General features: G+C 43.9%; 2 protein-coding genes across 5 annotated transcripts; both read left to right on the forward strand.

Moving 5' to 3' along the window:
- Nucleotides 1-304: 304 nt before the first annotated feature.
- On the forward strand, nucleotides 305-15,743 carry dgcr2 (DiGeorge syndrome critical region gene 2). Of its 4 annotated transcripts, none has more exons than XM_053410708.1 (11): nucleotides 305-715; nucleotides 6,861-6,893; nucleotides 7,910-8,032; nucleotides 10,056-10,142; nucleotides 10,211-10,439; nucleotides 11,522-11,598; nucleotides 11,703-11,885; nucleotides 11,986-12,189; nucleotides 12,735-12,887; nucleotides 13,036-13,272; nucleotides 13,363-15,743. In XM_053410708.1, exons 1-11 carry the CDS (start codon nucleotides 634-636, stop codon nucleotides 13,590-13,592), a joined length of 1,638 nt encoding a protein of 545 aa, XP_053266683.1. In that variant the 5' UTR covers nucleotides 305-633; the 3' UTR covers nucleotides 13,593-15,743. The 4 variants fall into 4 exon arrangements, with proteins under 4 accessions (XP_053266683.1, XP_053266684.1, XP_053266685.1 ...); XM_053410709.1 differs by having other exon boundaries at nucleotides 10,229-10,439; XM_053410710.1 differs by lacking the exon at nucleotides 6,861-6,893.
- A 330-nt stretch (nucleotides 15,744-16,073) lies between these two features.
- car15 (carbonic anhydrase 15) lies at nucleotides 16,074-20,218 on the forward strand. Its single transcript, XM_053410712.1, has 8 exons — nucleotides 16,074-17,098; nucleotides 17,205-17,234; nucleotides 18,097-18,273; nucleotides 18,366-18,511; nucleotides 18,613-18,705; nucleotides 18,794-18,860; nucleotides 18,959-19,119; nucleotides 19,234-20,218. The coding sequence occupies exons 1-8, from the start codon at nucleotides 17,050-17,052 to the stop codon at nucleotides 19,456-19,458; spliced, it is 948 nt and encodes a 315-aa protein (XP_053266687.1). The 5' UTR covers nucleotides 16,074-17,049; the 3' UTR covers nucleotides 19,459-20,218.
- Nucleotides 20,219-20,345: the final 127 nt, after the last annotated feature.

Genomic DNA, 20,345 nt, shown 5'->3' on the forward strand with positions numbered 1-20,345 from the left:
TTAAACTTAATTTAAATTTTTAATTTTTGTTTAAAATTGTTTAGTGTTTTCTCAATTTTTTTTAAGGACTCTTTTGTTTTGCTACTGAACTTTTTTTTGCTTCCGAAACTTGTATTATCAATTGATTAACATATACTTTTACTAAAGGAAGTTGTGATAGTATTTTGGGATGAATGCATCAAACACTCGCACACACAGACACACACTGGTGATCGTGTGTCTCTCCGGGTCTAATCCGCTGACTCCGCCCCGGCAGCTCCTCCAGCTGCCCCCTGTGTGCTGCATGTTTGGGATTGTTGTGATGAGGAGGCCGCAGCCATCTTGGATCAGCGCCGCTCCGCACCGAGCAGCGTTCGAAGGAGGACGACGTTAACGGCGGCGCCAGCGAAGCTAACGTCAGCTCCTCGGCCCCGGAAAAGCCTCGACCCGTCTCCGTCACGATGCTCCACGAACGCCCTCTTCCTCCGTTTGCCGCCGCCTCGAACGCATAAAAAGGAAGATGGGTGAAAGCAGCGTGAAGCGTCTAACGTAATAGTTCCGGAGGTGGAAGGTGGGAGGAGGCGACGACGGTGCAGATCCTCGGTCTATGTTTTCCCATTTCTGGATAGAGGAGCTACTATGAATGGAGGATAAATGTTGCCGAAGGCTGACAGCAGCAGTTTCGTCCTCTTCTCTCTCCTCTTCGTCCTCACGCTAACGGACCCACCACGGACAGGTAAGGCCGTCTATGTCGCTCCTGCTCCCCGCACGCTACCCGCGGGCTGCCGCTGTGGAGAGAGGGATAAACAGATTACAGCTGAGGGGTTCGGGCGGAGCGGCCTGCTGGAGGAATCCACGGGCTCCAGTGGGGGCTCGTGCCGCCGCTGTGCTGCTGTTGTCGGGCAGTGCGTTGGCACAGAGGCGGAGGGGGGTTTAGTAAGAGCAGGTCAACTAAAACCACAATTTGGCAATCATTGAATCACAAGTCACTCAATGACTTCAATGCACAGTCCACACAGCCACTTTATTCTCAGAAAAATCCCATCCACCATTGCTTCTTTCTTTATAACAAGAAGCTGGTTTCAACCCTTTCTCAACTCATTCGAGATTGTTGTCTTCGTTCCTTTGGAATCAAAGGATTTGTTTACATCCCTCCTCCGTCTCTCCGCTTCAGCTGTGAATCTGTCATTTTAAATGCATGTCAGGGATTCTTCCTCCACTAAGCCTGACTCGCATTCACTCAATCCTTCTAAGTTGCCAGATCAAGAGTGATTGTATTGTATTTTAGGATGAAAAGTCACATGTCACCGGTGCAATCAATTCTTCTTTGTCCGGTTTATTTGTGGGTTAGTGAGAAAATCCTTTTAGTCAAAGGATTTGTTTACCCTCCACAACATCCCTGCTCAGTCTCCGCTTCAGCCGTGAATCTGTCCTTTTAAATGCATGTCAGAGATTCTTCTTCCTCCACTAAGCCTGACTCGCATTCACTGAATCCTGCAGCTGCACATTCGAAACACAACCGACACACTAATGCAACAGCATCAGAGACCTCCCATGGAGAGGCTCTGGATCATAATTCTTGTAACTTCTAAGTAGATAGATCGAGAACGATTGTGTCGCATCTTGGGATGAAATGTCAGGTCGCTGGTGCAACGTGCTGCAGATACAACACAATTAAAAGGTGACTCATGAAACGACAAAAGACTTGATGCACAGTCCACACAGCAACTTTATTCTCAGAAAGATCACATCAGCCTCTTAATAATTAACTAGTTGACACCTCTTATTCTTAATTTTTCTATTTATTTGACGACTGGAGGGGCATCATCGCCATCTGCTAATGTACTAACTCTACTCCTTCCCTTTCATCACTTCACACCCCCATGTAGGGTAATCATGTATGATGGTACTTCTTCTTCTTCTTCTTAAAACAGTCTTCTTTTTCCTTGCTGGGTTAATTGGTGTCTTCACTCCTTTGAATGAAAGGATTCGATTTACCCTCCACAACATCCCTCCTTCGTCTCTGCGCTTCAGCCGTGAATCTATAATTTGAAATGCCTGCGAGAGATTCTTCCTCCTGCATCACTAAACCTGGCTCTCATTCACTCTACCCTGCAGCTGCACGGCTAAAACCCATCACAGTGATAAACTAATGCATCAGCCATGACTTCCCAGGAAGAGGCTTTGGGTCGTAATATAGGATAAGAAGTGCAAATTGCTTCAGCCACAATACATGACTTAAGAAAACCATTAAAGCAAACCCTCATAAGGAAATACTTGGTGCACGTGTATCCAAGATGCCAGTGTTTTTATGAACCGAACTGGCAGGTCACTTGGCTTGGGCATGTTGTGATCTCCTCCTGGCCTTGGGATTCTGGCACTTGTATAGATTATGAACTGTTATCAGCTCAGCCTTTGGAAAAAAATATTGTTATTTGGGTCAGTAAGCAGGTGAAACATCCTGCCTAGAACACAAACTACAAATAAAAAAACTCCATGCTTCTTTTTGTGTAGAGTTGGGTTTTTTGTGCACATGTTAACTTCTTGTTATGAGGCTCATTGTGGTTAATTTGCGTCCGATAACAAAGATAAGTCAACTGTGGTTATTTATCTTTTCAAAGGCTACATCCTCTTATCTCCAAGAGGGATCTCAAGACCATAATTTTTATTGTGACAGTTATCTGTGGTTGTGTGTTGCCTGGGTTTCTTCATCGTGTGAAATCCCTCCTTATTGTTTTGGTTGCGATGTGGCCTTCATCCCAGGATTTCAGCAGGAGGATATCTATTTACTTGCACAGGCTCCTCTGTGAGAAAGGGTGTGTTTTTGCAGAGCATGCTGGTGCACATCATGTACATACTTCCCGTTGGACGTCCAGAAAAGGAATAATCCTGTTTCTTCCAACATAATTCAATGGAAACAATTATGCAGGTGTGAGCATGAAAGATTTCTCCTCTTATTTCACAAAATGTCAGAATCTGACAGTTTAGCATCCACTTACCTGGTTTCCACACTGGTTCCACGGCAGGTTACTGAAGCAGGATGACTTGCTCTCAAAGGTTACGGTTTTATTTGAGCTTTTCTTGACAGTGGGCATAGATATCACACTTCCAAATTGCTTTTAAAGATCTGTAAGAAGCCTTCAGTCTTGTTCAACCAGGTTTAGATGCTTGCCAGTCAGCCAGGCAACATTATTGGATCCTTGCTACTTCAATTGACTCTGATGTTACAAAGACACTGTGTCAGGTGGGCCGTCGACCCGAAGATGAAACTGTACAAAGCTTCTCAAAGCCCGACCTACTTTAAATGCAGATTTTAAGGACAAGAGAGACAACATCAGCGAATATATTTTTATAAAACGATTATCAAATCAGGCAACGTTATCAGAGTCCAGTGATAGTGCATCTTGTTGAGACTGACCTCTTTCCCTTTGTGTTTACTTGGCCATAAATGTGAGCAACAAGTCAGCTGAACTTTGTTTATTGTGTGTGGGGTCGTGTTGCCCTGGCAGCTTATTTGTCACTATTTGTTCTGCACAGAAAACGTTGGCCGCGGTTGAACTTTTGGCAGGCATCATCTGTCAACAACCAGTCAGCTGATGAAACAACAGTCACAAATGACAATTAACTTGCAATGACCCAAATGTAGAAAACCTTTCATCAGTCTACTATACGCTTTGTCATTTGTCTGTTTCTGGTAAAGTTCATGTATGAAACTAATGTCTTTTTAGCCAGCATGCTAACTATTTTATGAACTTGGGGAAATGCAAGTTTATTGATAACCAGTAGGAACATAGGTTTTGCTCAGGGCAACTTATTAAGCGGTTGTCTGCAGATAATTGATTCAGAGCAACAGAGATGTGCCCATTGGCTGAGTTAAGAGCCCTTTATACACGCTTGCATCATAAAGTAGGTCATTGTTTGGAATACAGACAAAGTGACCCACATTAGAATGGTTAATGTTTTATATAGCTAATTATCTTAAAAAATGTAAGATCAAATCTAGAATCCTTGAATTGACTTGTCTTAGTTCCCCTTGACCTCTATGAGTAGTGAGATGTTAGATGAAGACATACGAGTTATTTCCTGCTGCCGTCGGCTGTGAGACGGCCCTGACCTTCCACACAGCTCTGGCTCGAGAACAAGACTTTCTCCCCCTCACATCTGAAATGTTTTGCAACGCTCTGCTCCTGCTGCTGTCCACTGTTGTTGAGCAAGAAAAAGTTCATGTTGAGAATACAGAAAGTTCCACGGTGCAGAAATATTGAACTCAGGGCAACGATACATTTGGGTATTTTATGATATACGTCAGTAAAGATCCACCTCACTGGAACACACTAGATGTGTAAATTAAGTTGAAAGTAACCCTTGTCAGCTTTTCTTTTAAAATGGAGAACCTCAGTGGTAAAGCTCTGTATTTTAGAGCGTTTGATGGAACATGCGTTCTAATGGGAAATGAAAGTGCTTTCAGTGCAAAACAGGAAACATTAAAATATACTTTCATCTTCTTGCAGACCAGTTCAAGATGTTGCCCAGCATTCTTTTGTCAATTTTCTTTTGCAAACCTAACAGTTTGGCTCATCTGAAGGATCTGCTCTGTTTCTATCCACACAGACCAGAGAGAAATACTTGTTTTAAATGTGGGCTAGTATAATGAAATGGACATGAATGCCTGTACCCACTCAGTGCTTTTACCAGTGAGCCTCAGAGCTGATGTGATTCATTAGAGGCTGGAGATGAAACAACGTGTGCACAAGGACACTTTACCATAACCCTTGCTTTTCAGTATGACTGAGTAAAAGCGCTTTCATAGTCATTATGGTATTTTTCTGTTGATTTATGTAAGAGCTGCAGAGACTCACTTTTCAAAGAGTAGCGAGCGTTCACTCTTTTGTATACTCGACATGACAAAATCCAAGGCTTGTGAGAGAAATGGACAATAATTGTATCCTGCTTCCTCTTCGTTATTCTCAACCTCATTTCAAATCTCAAATTCATAACAGCCTTGTTGACATTAATTAGCTTATAATAGTGTGATACACAGGCAGGTACATAAGTGTTTATAAAGATGAACGATGCATCCCCACTTCCTCCCATTAAAGAATCCACTAACACGGAGGAGGCAGAGATTAAGGCCTATACTGCAGCCGGCCACCAGGTGGGGAGTTAAGATGCTTTGGCTTTACTTATTGGGAACAGTCATGTCGTCCATCTTCCTAGTGTATAGTTACAGTGTGTTCAGCAGTAATCTGTGATATATGACGTTAACCATTTGCCAAATGGTCTTCAAAACCAAAAAAAGACGAACTAATAACCTTATTAAATATTGAATATGTGCAGGGAAATCACCACCAAACAGAGAGGGGAAGAGGAGCTTGTGGATTCTCCTGCAGCAGCAGATATCAGACGAGCACAGAAAGCATGAATACTGATGAAGTGTTTTTTCTGGTCATGAACACATGTTGATGAGGCTCAACAAGAGTTAGTCACATTTCCAAGCCGCATTACGCAGCTAGATTTGGTTTCTGTTATCTGGATAGTTCCCAATGTGCTGAAATAGCGACGTAACAACTCGTATTATTAAAAAACTAAGCTGGCGGCCGTGCGCACATCGTTGAATCCTGCCTCCTCACCTCCTCTTGTCAACATACATTTGTTTAGTCTAAATATGAATAATTTAAATCACTAACAAATCTTCTCTAATGCATTTGGGATACGTGGTCTCTAATGGTATCCATCAACCTGACACACATTCAGGCCGCTGGGGTCCCAGGAGACTGACACAGGTCTGTAATGCGTCTCAATCCACTTAGTCTTAAGTACGGCGGGGCGGCGTCTGCTGTGTGTGAGAGCTTTTCAAACACCTTTTGACAGAGTGGAGACGATGTCAGTTAAGGACCACGATAAAGGATGGGTTCACTTTAAGTGTTTTCACCTCATCGTTTATAGATAATTTTTGCATTGGCTTATGAATGACACAATAACTAGAGTCATATGTCTACATACAGGAAGATGAGCAACATAAAGTCAGTACAACTTGGTAATGTGAGGTCTGTGACTTTCGTAGTAGTACTAACTAGGGCATAAAAAGAACATCTTGTGTTTTTGAAATTATAGTTCATGCTATTTATCCTTAGAAGGTCTGAACAGTCCTTTCATCTTCTTGTGTATCGGCTCCGTGAGAAATTGTTAAAACGGTTTTATTGGCGAGGCTGCATTTTGCAGGAAGAGCATAATGGAATTATAATTTATTTAACTCTCTAATGTCGGTATCAGCAACGGCCCCAAAAATCCATAATGGTGAGGCTGTAAATGTAACAATGGGAAAACTTTCAATGAAGTCTGATTTGAAATAGAATGAGTTTGTCAGTGCATTCCCAAAGCTAATATCAAGCTCGAGTATAAATAGAGAGCAGGTCGACTATCTTCAAACTTAGAGTAAGTTTCGCGACTGCTCTGTGGGCTCATTGTAAATCTTTTTATGTTTACCGTCGGCTCAGGTGGTGGGTACACAGGTGGAACAATAGTCACAGTCTTGAAATAGTGCGAAGCTGCTTTTTATTCCTAAGTAAAAATAGCGTTGCCATATTTGCCAGGGGAGTGGGTGGTCCAGCTCCACTGTGGGTCCACATGACCACCGTTATCCAAGAGCAGATGGTCTCATGTACACACCGCTGGGGGAGCACCAGGGGAAATCACTAATACCAGGGTTGTCGACACTATAAATAATAGATTTCCTTATAGTCAACATAGACAGCAGCACAAACAAGTTGAGCATCGTCTGCTTTTTAAATCACACTGGCTTTGGCGAGAAGTGAAATGGAAACTTCCTCAAAGTCAAAGACACTTGACAGAATAGTCACTATTGTTTTTATTTGTTTCAGGTCCACGGCTAGCTCTGGCAAGATTATTGTCAGGTAAGAAAGCTGTGTGTCTTCTAGTGTAGTAGCTGTCTGAGCTTTTTTGTTTGAATATATCAGCAGCTTCTTAGTTTGACCCTTTTTTTGTCCTTAAAGCTCTTTTAGATGAAAAGTTTTCCCCAAAAGAAATTCAAATCTGGATTTGTTTGTGCTTGAGTTCTGACTCCGGCTGATCATTTCTTGATATAGGGTTTAGAAAAACTGTAATTTTAAAGTAGTAATCATAGTTTTTCACATTGATCTCTTTAGACATGAGATCATTTGCCCCTCCCGTGATACATAAGAGACTGGTTTGTTCATCACATGAATAAAGTTTAACACAGTTTGCTCTGATGCAGAGGAATTGCTTACGTTCGTCTCATAGGACATGAAGACTCACTTAGCTCAAAATGTTGCCTGAGGGATATAAACAGACAATAAGCCTGTACATGTGGTTAAGTATGTTTTTGCTGTAGGTCTGAAGCTGCCTCTTTCCAGTTGCCCTCATTACTGAAGGGTTATTTAAAGACTAACTCACAGAGGTCATGTTTTATTCTCTGTGGTCTCATTTATTCTATATATTGAATTACTCAGAAATGATCAAGGGGTCTGAACCAAATTAAAACTATTCAGTGACCGACTGGTGTGGAATTTCCTCATTGGCATGATCCCCTTTTAATTTCTAACAGTTATCTATATTTATCCTTCATTGCTTTGTCAAAATATTGATTTCTATATATGTAATGTACACTGAAGCATTCAGAGTCACTGGCTGCAGTAATACTATAATAATAGAAGTAATGGTTCTATTTGACTCATATTCCCTTAATTTGCACCTTCTCACCATCAAACTCTTAATTTCTTTCATACCCCAAATTTTCACATCATCATCCTCTGAGATCTCTTGTTTTTTTATATGACATGAAAGCTCATGTGTCCTCTTTCAGTCCTCTGCTGGACGTTAGACGGTTTTCTCTTGTTTGAAAGATGCCTCAGTCGCAGGTTTGACCTCTCAATCTCCTGTTGTGTTTCAGAGCAGCGCTGCAGCCCCGGGCAGTTTGCCTGCCGCAGTGGGAAGATGCAGTGTATCCCAATGTCCTGGCAGTGCGACGGCTGGACAGCATGCGACGACAAGAGTGACGAGATGGACTGTCCCCGTGAGTAGAGCTCGATTTTAAGCCCTTTTACACCCAGTGTGTTATCCAACACCCACACCATGATTGATTTCTGCAAAGAAAAGCAACACACATGACTATTTCCCCATTTGGACGATTGCATCACAACTGAGCTGCTCTATATACGTGTATATGAGTGAGGATTCACCCAGATTACATTTAAATTGCACTTTGATATAATCAAGCGGTAGTCAAAGGTGATCTGTCGTGCATGTTGTCGACCAGATATGAACAACTAACCTACAGTGTGAGTGCAGATGCATTCATGACTGAACTGCAGGACCTCTGCCAAGGAGGTCATGTTTGCACCCCCGTCTGTCTGGCGCGTTGGATTAAGCCAAAACTACGAACTGACAGTTTTTCCTCAAACTTAGTGGAGAACTCGGATAACGCGGCCGATTCAGGAATATTTCTTTGACATAATGAGATCGGATCTTTATAAGAAATCAGACGTATTTAGGGAACTGATATCTTTTGGGACTTTTTGAAGATCTGTGCCTTTTCCAGTTACTTTCATATGTGTTTGTAATAAAAAACCCAAACACAGCTCAGTCCAGCTGGTTTGCTTTTACAAAGTAGTTCAGACTTAGTGTTAAATCTGCAGGTCGGAAAAAGGTCTTTGTAATCCACCACAGTGAATCACAAAGATTAGCTGCCGTGGACCGCCCGCCTCAGATGGCAGAGGGATGGAGAGTGGAGTTTTTAGTGGCTACACATGTGTCAGTGTTTTAGTTTAGTGTCGGTTGATCTCTTCGATGCTGCATAGATAATGCAGTGCTAAGCCTTTGACCGGAATCCTATTGTTTTCTCCTAAACCCAGAGACCTTATCCCCAGATCTCTGACTGCATAATGGGAATTATTGAAAAGGATTGAGTCCAGCATGTGACCCCCATACAGCTGTACACACGGAGTCTGAGATGCTGTAGGCCTGTCAACAACACTGTACACTGAGGGAGGTTTCACACAGGCCTCATTTATTAAACAGGAAATAAAGCATCGCCAGCGGCACTGAGCACCGAAGCAGAAATGTCCTTCTGTTTCCTTTCTAGCCCTAATGCGGATATGGTTTATTCTGTATCTGCTGCTGATTATTATTCGTTGAAAGATCCTGCAGCTGAGCATAGTCTTTCTGCCTGTGCAGCATATTTGTGCTTTAATAGAGAAGTTGAATAATAAAAAAAAAAGGGTTTTACATACGCCTCATCGAGCAGTCTCTGCTAAATCAACAATTGAAATCAATGCCCTTTCTTGGGATTAGCTCTTTGTTGGATAATTAGGTACAGCAGCAATCCTTCACACTAAATCCAGCCGGACACAGAGAAATACCAGAACAAACTGGTCAACCTCACCGTGTCAACACACAAACTACAGAACTAAACCCAGGAAACTGTTATTTACTATGCACCAGTAACTGTACCGCTGACAGCTGACCAACAGACGTATAAGGTAACAAGAGGAAGTGTTTGGTTAACCCCTGATGCAGAGTGTCTAAAGACTTAACACATGAGACACCATATATTTTTTAGAAATTAGTTTTAAATAGATTCTCAGAATTTTCACAGCTAGGTTTTCAGTTCAGGTCACGTCCTAGTTTGAGAAATGAGAAGTTGTGAAAACTCCTACTTCACTGCAAATTGACGGTATTGCTGTTTTTAATACATTCGTTGTTTTGCTTGGTTTGGAAAATTAGAACCCGAATAAAGTTGCAAGAAAAGCACTTAGAGGATGACTAGTATTTGTCCAAACAGTCTTGGAACATATTCATTACTTTTAACAAACACCAGCATGATTTAGTCGGAGCTGGTGCAGAAACAATCGGCATTTTATCTGTTAACGTATCGGACTCAGACAAATGAAAAAGCTTTGAACACAGGAGAGGTCGGACAGGCTCTGATTTTTACAGATTGCACAACACCAACTAATCTGCATAGAAAAACCCCCTCAGATGACCAGTTGAGTAAATGACTGGTTCTCGTTTGTTGACTCTAAGTAATTCTCTTGCAGCTGTAAAGGAGGAGAGGTTCCGGTTCGGTAACGGGTATGACCAGGTGGAAGACGTCATTGGCGTGGCTCAGCCTGTGCGCTTCAACAGTAAGAATCTCACTTTGCTCTCTCCTTTTTAAATTTTAAGTTCATTATATATTAACATAATGGTTAAGGTTCTCCCTGGTCCACAGAGAAATGCCCCAGCGGGTGGCACCACTATGAGAAGACCGCCAGCTGTTACAAAGTGTACCTGCGGAACGAGAACTACTGGCAGGCCGTGGACACCTGTCAGAAGGTCAACGGCTCGCTGGCCACGTTTGTGACCAACGAGGAGCTGCAGTTCATCCTAAAGATCGAGGTGGACTTTGACGACAAGGTCTGCGAGCGCAAGGACCAGTGCAAGTGAGTTTGTGTTTCCTTTTTTTCACACCTTTTTAGTTTGCTCTGCTCCGATGAGTCTGTAAACCACATCTATCACCAAAAACCATACGAGAACATGCACTTCCCCTCATTGCTCCGAGGTGTCTGTACTTCCTGTCTTTAATTCCATGCAACAGCTACAGTTTAGTGTGGTCCGTCACAACCCACAATGCAAAGTGCACCAGGCTACAGCTGTACAGGAGTGAATTAGCTCATCTGGTGGTTGGTTCAGATTGATACGGCCTCACATTTCAACCTCAAGCCAACTGCTTCAGAGTTTACGCACAGCCAGGCTGAGAGCATGTCCTCTGAAGGATCCTGGTGTGACCGGAGTGGGAACACTTTGTTCATACTTGCCCAAACAAATCACACTGAGGGCGAAAACAAAACAGAGTCTGATTTAACTAACGTAGAGGATGTGAAAACCCCCCCCAGGACTTCCACACATTCCAGAAGAAGCTGGATTTTCTGGATCCTTTACAGTTGAATCAAACTCTGGGATCTACCTCATATATTGATTTTACCAGATAATCAGATGTGTTATGTTTGGCTTTGGTACAGGAGGTCGTCCACTATCCAGAAGGTTGGTGGTTAGATCCCCGACTGCTCCTGTTTAAAGGATGGAGTGTATGAATACTGTACGATTTTAAAAAAAAAAGTGCTGCCTATATAAGTTCTGTGTGAATGGGACTTGTACTGTAAAGAGCTTTGAGTGGCTCAGAAGACCAGAAAAGTGCTATTTAAATACAGTGTATTGACCAGAAATGGTTTCTCATGATTCTGTCAAATGTCCACAAGCTCTGCAGTTTCTGTGATATTTCGGAAAAACTGTTCAACCTGGTCTCTCTTTACTCAATGAAAAGCTGCCAAAACACTCTGCATTTTAAGATTAAACGTTTCTATTGTACTTATGTCAGTGATAGTGCTCTGTTTTGTTAGTAGGCCACCTAGTGGCCAATGGTTGCAATTAAATCACTCAAACTGTCATGTGCACAAACCCTAAAATAAACCTTTTGACAATGTAAAGTTAAACAATGTGGTAACTCTTTTTGTTTGTTTTTAAGGTTTTGGGTGGGCTACCAGTATGTGATCACCAATCAGAACCACTCCCTGGAGGGCCGCTGGGAGGTAGCATACAAAGGTATATACAACATTTTTGGGGCCTTGTCAGAGTAAGATGTTAATTTCTGAATCTTGACTTTAGTGTTGGTAATGCTTTAAATCTCTGGTGTTTGGTCTCAACAGGATCGATGCAGGTGTTTCTTCCACCTGAGGGTCTCACCAGTTTCGGGGAGGCGTCTCCCACCCAGGAAAACGTCTTCTGTGCCCAACTCCAGCGCTTTCAGATCAAAAGCATGAATGAACGAGGCCTTCACAGCTGGCACGCCGAGAACTGCTACAAGAAGTTCCCCTTCCTCTGCAAGAGGAGTATGTGCTCATGTCTTCTTTTTAGGCCGGATGGGTCAAATTTCATCATCTTTTGTGATGTGGTTTTTTAATTTGTCTTCACGTTATTTTTCCCTGACAGGACAAACATGTGTGGATATAAAAGAGAATGTCGTAAACGAGGGCTACTACTTCACCCCCAAGGGGGACGACCCGTGTCTGAGCTGCACGTGTCACGACGGCGAGCCGGAGATGTGCGTGGCCGCGCTGTGCGAGCGGCCTCAGGGCTGCCAGCACTTCCGCAAGGATCCTAAAGAGTGCTGCAAGTTCACCTGCCTGGACCCAGGTACGGCCCTCTCCTCGTGGCCTCACTGAGCGGTGCTGGTTCACACAGGCAGGACCTTGTCTCATGAGTTTAGTCCCTGGTTGCGGTTGTCAAAGAATCTTTAAATCTATGAAAACAGTTTAATGGAACCTTCAGGGCTCATGGTCCCACAAGATGGAGCTCCACCCAAATCGACTATATTTCATTTACTGCAACTTTGACTCAAAACCATTGGATTCCAAATTCTACTCCATAATATTTTAAATAGTTTAATACGGTGTGACTCGATAAACAAAAGGGGTTTAGGGTGCACACCACATGACTGCATTGCCCAAAAAACTTTTTTTTCAAATAAATTGAATAATTTAACAAGAATAATGAAGATTAATGGAATCTACTGTCTAGTAATAGCTTTGTTTTGTGGAATCCAGGACACACATTAGGTGTTCAGACTGATTTCTGATATTCATACATTAACAATGAGAGAAATGTAAACATTTATCAACCTCAGGGTTAAGATAATGATAATCATCTTGTCTGTCTTTTCCTCCCACGTTCCTCCTCAGAGGGAAACAGTCTCTTTGACTCGATGGCCAGTGGAATGAGACTGATCGTCAGCTGCATCTCGTCCTTCCTCATCCTCTCCCTGCTGCTCTTCATGGTGCACAGACTCCGGCAGCGACGGCGTGAACGCATCGAGACTCTGATTGGAGGAAACTGTAAGCATCAGTGTTGGACTATCACAAACACACACACCTCTCGATAAGAATGAGGTTTTGCATTGAGGCTCACTCATTCTAATGAGTTTGAGACGATTTTATTGCAGCAGTTGATCGTCTGTCTCTGTCTGTTGTTTCTCTTTGTCAGTGCACCACTTTAACCTCGGAAGACGAGTCCCCGGCTTTGACTACGGCCCGGACGCCTTTGGCACCGGCCTCACTCCCCTGCATCTGTCTGATGATGGAGAGGGAGGAGCGTTTCATTTCCAGGAGCCTCCGCCCCCGTACGCAGCCTACAAGTACCCTGACATCCAGCACCCCGATGACCCCCCTCCCCCGTACGAGGCCTCCATCAACCCGGGCAGCCTCCTCTACGTGGACCTCGGTAACCCGGCACATCCTCGTCCCGTTATTTATGTTTCTCGCCGTGTTCAGAACGAGAGTTCTCATTTCCTCCCCTTGTCGTTTCTTTCAGGACACAGCAGGGTGTCCATGGTGCCGAGCCAGATGAACACAATGGTGGACGGCCTGCCGGCAGATATTCCCGACACGTCTTGCCCCATGCCGGGCTCGGCGCCGGCCACACAGGAGAGGGAGGACTCCATAGATAGCAGCACCCTCCTGGTGGGGCCTGACACGCCGACAGATGGCCACGCCCCCGCCCCCATGCCTGCAGACTGCACCTCCCTCAGCACCGTGGTATAGGACCGTGGAGGGGCGGCAGGCAGCTGCACCCGGACATTACCTGCTGGTGGAGGAAGGTCGTGAGGACGTCCTGCACACAGGAGAGGACACAGCACGTTGTTGTGTCATTCATCTAAAACGCTGACGGCCCAGAGGAGCGTGATTATCTGTACAGACGAATCAGGAGCTGGAGCAGCCTGTCCTCTTCAAGGTGACGGGATCGATGCCCTGATTCTGAAAATTGTGCAGTTGGACTTCTGACTTTGTTTTAGTTTTTTTCCCACCAGCATCCGAGGCAGCAGAGAGAGAACTGTCTCTGTACAGAGAAGAAAAGCAATGCCTTCAATCTGAGACGGCTCCACGTTGACAGAGCAAAGCTTTTTGAAAACATCTCAGAGTTGACCTGCGTGGTCGAGACGCCCTGATGTAAATACCCCCCCCCCCCCCCTCAGGTCTGTCAGATTTGTAATACTTGTGTGTTTTAGTCCAGCACAAGACAGGGAAACGATGACAGACGGACGGTGAAGCCAGCTTTTGTTCCTCGTGCTTTTTCTGTTTGCGTCATTTAAACATCTGCAAAATCCTGTTCCCATCAGAACCCGTCTGTCGCAGCATGACCCCGAACAAGATTTCTACTCGCTCGTCCACACCTTCTGACCTTACACTTTCTTATTAGTCTGGTACATGAAGCCGTCTTCCAGGTTTATAGCTCATATTTGCAGCGAGAGATGTTTTGTAGTGAAGAGGTTAAACCTCCAGAAGAAGGTACGATTAGTTTCCCCCTGTAAGGTTTTCTTCTCAGCTGACACGACGCGTTCTGTATCAGCGAATGTTGTAGTAACTGATAAAAATACTGAATCTGTGTTTCTCTTTGACGATTATTTATGACTGACAGTTGTAATCCTGATTGATTTATTGTGGGACGGTCGCGGTGGCGCTTTTCAAGTGTGCAGATAAGTGATGATCAGTTAAATTTGAGGAGAAAAAGTTTATTTAAAATAACAAATTATGATCGTAAAGTCGTTGAATTACGCAGTGTTGTTACTTTGTCAACTCTTCACAGGGTAGTTGTGTAAACGAACCATGTTCAGTAACGAAGCTCATCCCTCCATTAAATCAGTTTTTCTTCTTTTATTTGGAAAGATGATTTGTAAGTTGTCCCATTTGGATGCTGCCTGTGTGTGTGTGAGTGTGTGTGTGTGTGTGTTTTTGTGAGATCTCTCAGTACATCTGTTATCAAGCTTGTTTTTCAGCCACTGACGTCACTGACTGTAGATGTGAATCGTTTCTGTTTCGGTGTTGATGGGTCTGTTGTTTTTGTTTCTCAGTGGGATTGCAGCAAAAAAACTTAAAAAAAATTGTAATAAAAGAAAAGTGTGAACTGTAAACTTGGAACAGGTTTGACCCCCGGTTACCACGACAATCATTTGACCCCCCCCGAGGATGATTTGATCAGACGAGCCACGACCACCAGCATCCAACTTTTGATCTGACATTTACCAAAACAGTTGTGAATGAATGACTGTGCAACATCTGTCCTGTTTGGATGTTCTTTATGACATTTTTTTTTTTGCGCTATTTCCCCCCCTTTTATTTTCAGCATATTGACAATCCACAGTGGATTCTCCATCCAACCAGATCTCCTGAATTGTCGGGTCCGTAACATGCATGTGTGTAAACGAGGTGGTGCACTGCTCTGGATCTTTTTGATTTTCTCATCAACGCTTGTTTGGTTGAAATGTTTCTGAGCTGCGCTGCATGTTTTTAATCCTCTGGCATGCTGAGAGATGTTTTATTTTAGATTTATTATTATTTAAAAACATTTTGGATGGATATACTTTTAGCTCAGCAAGTGTGTGTCCTGTGCAGTCGGTTCAAAACCTTCCTGCATTTAGTTTAAATTTCTCTGTGTGCGTCCACGACCCGAACAGCAGCATTTACACTGTAGATCCTGTGCGAGACTATGGCGGAGTGAGAACTAACTTTATTGGATTTTGAAATGTTTTATGTAAAATATGATAAATCGCTACTGTCTTTTATTTCTTTAGCATTTTAAATTTTACAAAAATGCTTCATTTGCAGAGGGGAGGTGGGAGGGGCTTGTGTTTTTATTTCTTTTTTTCCTGAGGTAGATGTACATCTAATCAAATGCCAAATAAATTGCACCATGAAGGACGTCTCATGCGTCAGTGGGTTTGAACACACACACCGCTCTGTCTGTCGCACCTCATCGGTCACGACATTTAGCTGCTCTGTGAGTCCTTTGACTGACGAAGACGAAGACGAGGATTAAGGTGGGACGAAGGGGAAATCCCCCGTCATCCAGCACTGGGATGGAGGTTTCCCGGATAAAGCCAATCCACAGGCAATCAAAGAGATTGGAATAATTTAAAGAAAGCGAATCCGGAGCAGCGCGTGACTCACGAGGCGGTGATACCCCGCCGCAGAGCGAGGTGGCCGGAGAAGAGAGGCTTTGTTCACTCGGGCCAAGTAGTGACGGAATCCCATCGTCTACGAGTGGGACGGGATGGGGGGGGGGCTGACACACACTTATCGCTGAGCTGCTCAGTCAAGACCCGGGTTCGAGTTTAGCAGACGGTGGAGAAGAGAAACCACATTAAACTACTTCCTCTGAAAGTCAAGGAGATAGAGTTAGACATGAACTTCAAGTCAGATTCCTTTATTTAGCACATTAAAGTGAAGTTGAGCCAAAGACTCATGGGTAAAAAGAGGAGATGATCTATGTCAGGAATACAATTTGTAGAAAAGTGAGTAAAAACACAGTAAAACACATAGAAGATAACATAAAGGGACATGAATAAAATAAATGAAGTTAATCTTTATTTCCTGAGCTACATAATTAATTCTGTATGAAGTTTTCTTTTTTATTTCCCAGTTATTTCAGCTACAAAAGATTAAAAATTCTTTAACACAACTAATTTCCTAATCAGACAATATCTTTGTATATTTTTTTTATCATTTTTCTCTCAGATATTCAATAAACAAATAAACTACATTGAAACTGTGCTGGACAGTGATGAGGGTTAACAGAGGACAACCTGCCTAAAGCTCATTAAAACACGCTCACAGATGATCAGGTGGATTTTCCCATCCAGGCCGTCACCGCTGACGCTAAAACCATCCATACGATCTGCTGCTTTCTATCTCAGCTCGACTTTCCCATGAGATGAATGGGTCTGGTTACCAGTCGCTGGGCATCGATGCTGGCAGAGGCAAGGAGGAGAAGGAGGAGGAGAAGGAGGAGGAGGGGGGAAGCTGTGTGTGTGCATCAATGAGCCTGTTGATCAGAAAAAAAAAGACCACTAGACTGGTAATGACACAGTCCAGCGATCAGGGCCAGAGGAAATAAAAAAAACTCAGCTTTCACCTCCGTCTCCTTATTTAAGAGGCGACTCCTGCACTGCTCCTCCTCAGTCTACCTCAAGATACTGTCTGCTCCTCCGGCTGCGGGACGAAGATGTGGACCGCTGCTCTCCTCGCGGTGCTGCTGTCCTCCGTGGACTCTGGTGAGGGGCCTGGAAACTATGTTCAAGGTTTCTGATGTTTGTTCAATTCAAGCTTGTTGAATTAAAGTAGAGAAAAAAGTGACATTTAGCTGTTTTTGTGTTGCAGATGAATACTGCTACAATCAGCCAGACTGTGGTAAGTGACCCATCAACTGTTATTTTAATTTAAACAACAAAGTCTGGTTTTGTTATTGTTACTGGCATGATAACATAAATTCAACCTGGTAATCAACTGGTCTGCGGAAAACGTTAATCAACTATTTTTGATTCGTGAGCCTTTAGAATGAGGCAGCATTGATATAGACACAGAGGTTTCACTTCTTATGAGTAGCGAGCAAATCATCGAGCGGTTTCCTTCTCTCAGTTTGGTTATTTGAATAATAACTGGTACGGGCCTCTCAGCGAGGGATTCATATTTAACATTTAACAAGACTCAAGCAAAAGTCTAAAGCAAAAAGTCAGAAAAAGGGGAGTTTGAGACAGAAGAAGTATTCTTTTCATAACAAGGTCCATTGAGCTGCTGTTGGAGCTTTTGATCCGAGCACACGTTCTTCCTCAGCAGGTGTTTTTTAAGCGAGTTTTCCTCAAAGAGCAAGAAAGACAAAGAAATCTGAGCATCTGGTTTACAGGGCTTTATGTGATGTGGTGGGTTATGGTTGAAAGCTCCGGATGAGCAAATAAATGGACCTGAATTGAGTAAACTACGGTTTTTCCGAGGTCAATCTCAATCTCAGTTTTTAAGCCCACATGGATGAGAGGCCTGTGGTTCAACAGGGAACAATCCATCTGAGGAGGAATGGGTGATATGGTCAAAAGCTCCAGAGCAGCTACTAAATGAAGCTTTTGGGGAAATTGTTGGGAAACGAGTTAAAGAATGAACTTTGACCCTCTGATCATCTTGAGATCCATCAGATTTGTCTTGTGACCCCACGGGACAGGACTCGACCACTCGTCCCTCTTCTGTCCTGTGCTTCACGTGGTTTGTCCTCCGTCCTCAGATCCTTACGCTTGGGGAGACATGTTCCCGTCATGTCACCCTTTACTTGAAGAGCACCATTCTCCCATTAATCTGGACCAGCACACCACCAGGAATGCGTCTCTGGGGCCTCTACACCTGGAGGGCTTCGATGTGACGCAGCCGGGCCACTGGACACTGAACAATGACGGACACTCAGGTGAATATACTGCAGATACTTTCCTGTGCATGTGTGTTATTGTCTCTTTGTGAGTTTTGTGTTGGCGACAACTTGACTCTGGTTTCTCCCAGTCGTGCTGCAGGTTGGCGGTGGGATGTCCGTGAGCGGTGGAGGTCTTCCAGATGTGTACCACACCATCCAGCTGCACTTCCACTGGGGAGGCCCGGCCACCAACGGCTCAGAGCACACGGTGGACAGACGCAGATTCCCGATGGAGGTACAGTACGGTCAGTAGGCAGCTGCACAGTGTCACAGAGCACAGGAGCTGCCTCAGGCTCCTGCAGGCTCCTCAACCTTCTTCTTTCGCTTCATTACCAGATGCACATAGTCAACATGAAGTCCATCCATCCCAATATCACAGCGGCCCTGGATGATCCGACGGGACTGGCCGTGCTGGGATTCTTCATTGACGTCAGTTGGTGAATTTTACTTTTGTAGAATCAAGCATTTTGCATTTACTTCCGTATAATCACATCCCAATATCTTTCTTTTCTCGCAGGTTGCTTATGCAGAGAATGTGCACTTTGGACACATTTCACAGAAACTGTCCTCAGTGGCTTATAAGGGTGAGAAAACACACACACACACACACACACACAAACACACCTGCTCGTGTTGTGCGTCACCGTTTCACTCATTACTGCTGTGTGTCCTTCCTCTAAAGGCCAGACGACCAGAGTCAAGCCGTTCCCGCTGATGAGCCTCCTGCCGAAGCACAACATGAGTCAGTATTACCGCTACTCCGGCAGCCTCACCACCCCCCCCTGCTCCCAGGTGGTCCTGTGGACTCTCTACGAAGTCCCCGTCTTCATCTCGTGGTCTCAAGTAGGAAAATCTCAAGTCCTCTCACAAAACACTCTCCATTAGTAAAGGTCTACTTGGCTTCCTGGGTGATACTGTGTTTGTTATCCCCCCCCCCCCCCCCCCCCCCCCCCCCAGCTGGCTCAGTTCACCTCGCAGATCTTCTCCACGGAGGAGGATGCAGAGCAGGTGACGCCCCTGCAGAACAACTTCAGACACGTGCACCCCACCTTCAGCCGCACCATCTCCGCCTCCAGGGACGCCAGGCTCCTGGCGGGGGGGGCCGGGCGTCCCCTCGGGTCCCCTGTGTCCCTACAGCTGCTTCAGATGGTTCTACTGGGGGGGTTCCTCTCGGCTCTTTAGCGCTGCCTCAAGTTCAAATCATAAAAACTCTGTGATCAGAGAAACATTCGAACCTGAGGTAGAGTTTACAGATCTGTAGAGATTGTCCAGCAATGAATACATTTTTTTTAAACTGAGGAAAAGTACTGTTATCACTTAACTTTCATGATTGTACCCTGCATCACTAACACTTTAATGTAATGTGAAAGGAGCCCTGGTGCTATTGATACGTGCATTTATGACTGAAGGCCGTTATTCACAGTGTACAGGTGCTTATTCTTCAAATATTGGCTTATTATTTAGTTTTCATTACTTTCTGTCATTATTGACTTTGGGCCTGAGATCATTTGTAGTTCAACATATTGTAAAATTAAAGCTTGCTAATGGTCTTTTACATTTTTATAAAACTTTAAAACTTTCATATATAGCTAAAGAATGGCATGCTAACATGTTGATATCATAGCCTGTATATAAAGACAGATGAAGTGTCTCCACCTCCGTCCACTCTCCAGAAATGAAGCCGCTAACGCTGCCATCTTGGGCCAATGAAGATACGAACACTCGACCAATCACGAGCCAGTCTCAGCTGACAACCATGACATTTCATCTGTTTTTTTTATCATCAAATAACCAACTAAAGCAGAACTTCCTGTGAGCGCCAGCGAGGGGAACACAGATGAGAAGTGTTCAATTGATTTGAGTCTGTGTGTCTAATACGAATTTCAGAGTTTTATTTGAAATGACTCCTGTTGAAGCGCTTCAATAAAGAATCTAAAATAAAGTGAAGTACATGTCTATTGATGTGATGAAATGTTTCCCACATGCAAACTTTTGTCTGTCGGCATCCATGTAAACAAGCTTCATGCAAAGAACAACTTCAACTATGCAAACTAAGGGATTAACTCAGC

The sequence above is a fragment of the Pleuronectes platessa genome, chromosome 19 (genome assembly GCF_947347685.1).
Source record: "Pleuronectes platessa chromosome 19, fPlePla1.1, whole genome shotgun sequence".
Lineage (NCBI taxonomy): Eukaryota > Metazoa > Chordata > Actinopteri > Pleuronectiformes > Pleuronectidae > Pleuronectes > Pleuronectes platessa.

What these genes read in the sequence shown, in the direction of transcription:
- dgcr2 (XM_053410708.1), top strand. Translation starts at nt 634, where the DNA reads ATGTTGCCGAAGGCTGACAGCAGCAGTTTCGTCCTCTTCTCTCTCCTC. An exon ending in TGACGAGATGGACTGTCCCC is followed by an intron (nt 8,033 to 10,055) that starts GTGAGTAGAGCT and finishes ATTCTCTTGCAG; the next exon opens with CTGTAAAGGAGGAGAGGTTC. An exon ending in CTGGGAGGTAGCATACAAAG is followed by an intron (nt 11,599 to 11,702) that starts GTATATACAACA and finishes TGGTCTCAACAG; the next exon opens with GATCGATGCAGGTGTTTCTT.
- car15 (XM_053410712.1), top strand. Translation starts at nt 17,050, where the DNA reads ATGTGGACCGCTGCTCTCCTCGCGGTGCTGCTGTCCTCCGTGGACTCT. An exon ending in GACGCAGATTCCCGATGGAG is followed by an intron (nt 18,512 to 18,612) that starts GTACAGTACGGT and finishes CTTCATTACCAG; the next exon opens with ATGCACATAGTCAACATGAA. An exon ending in TGCTGGGATTCTTCATTGAC is followed by an intron (nt 18,706 to 18,793) that starts GTCAGTTGGTGA and finishes CTTTTCTCGCAG; the next exon opens with GTTGCTTATGCAGAGAATGT.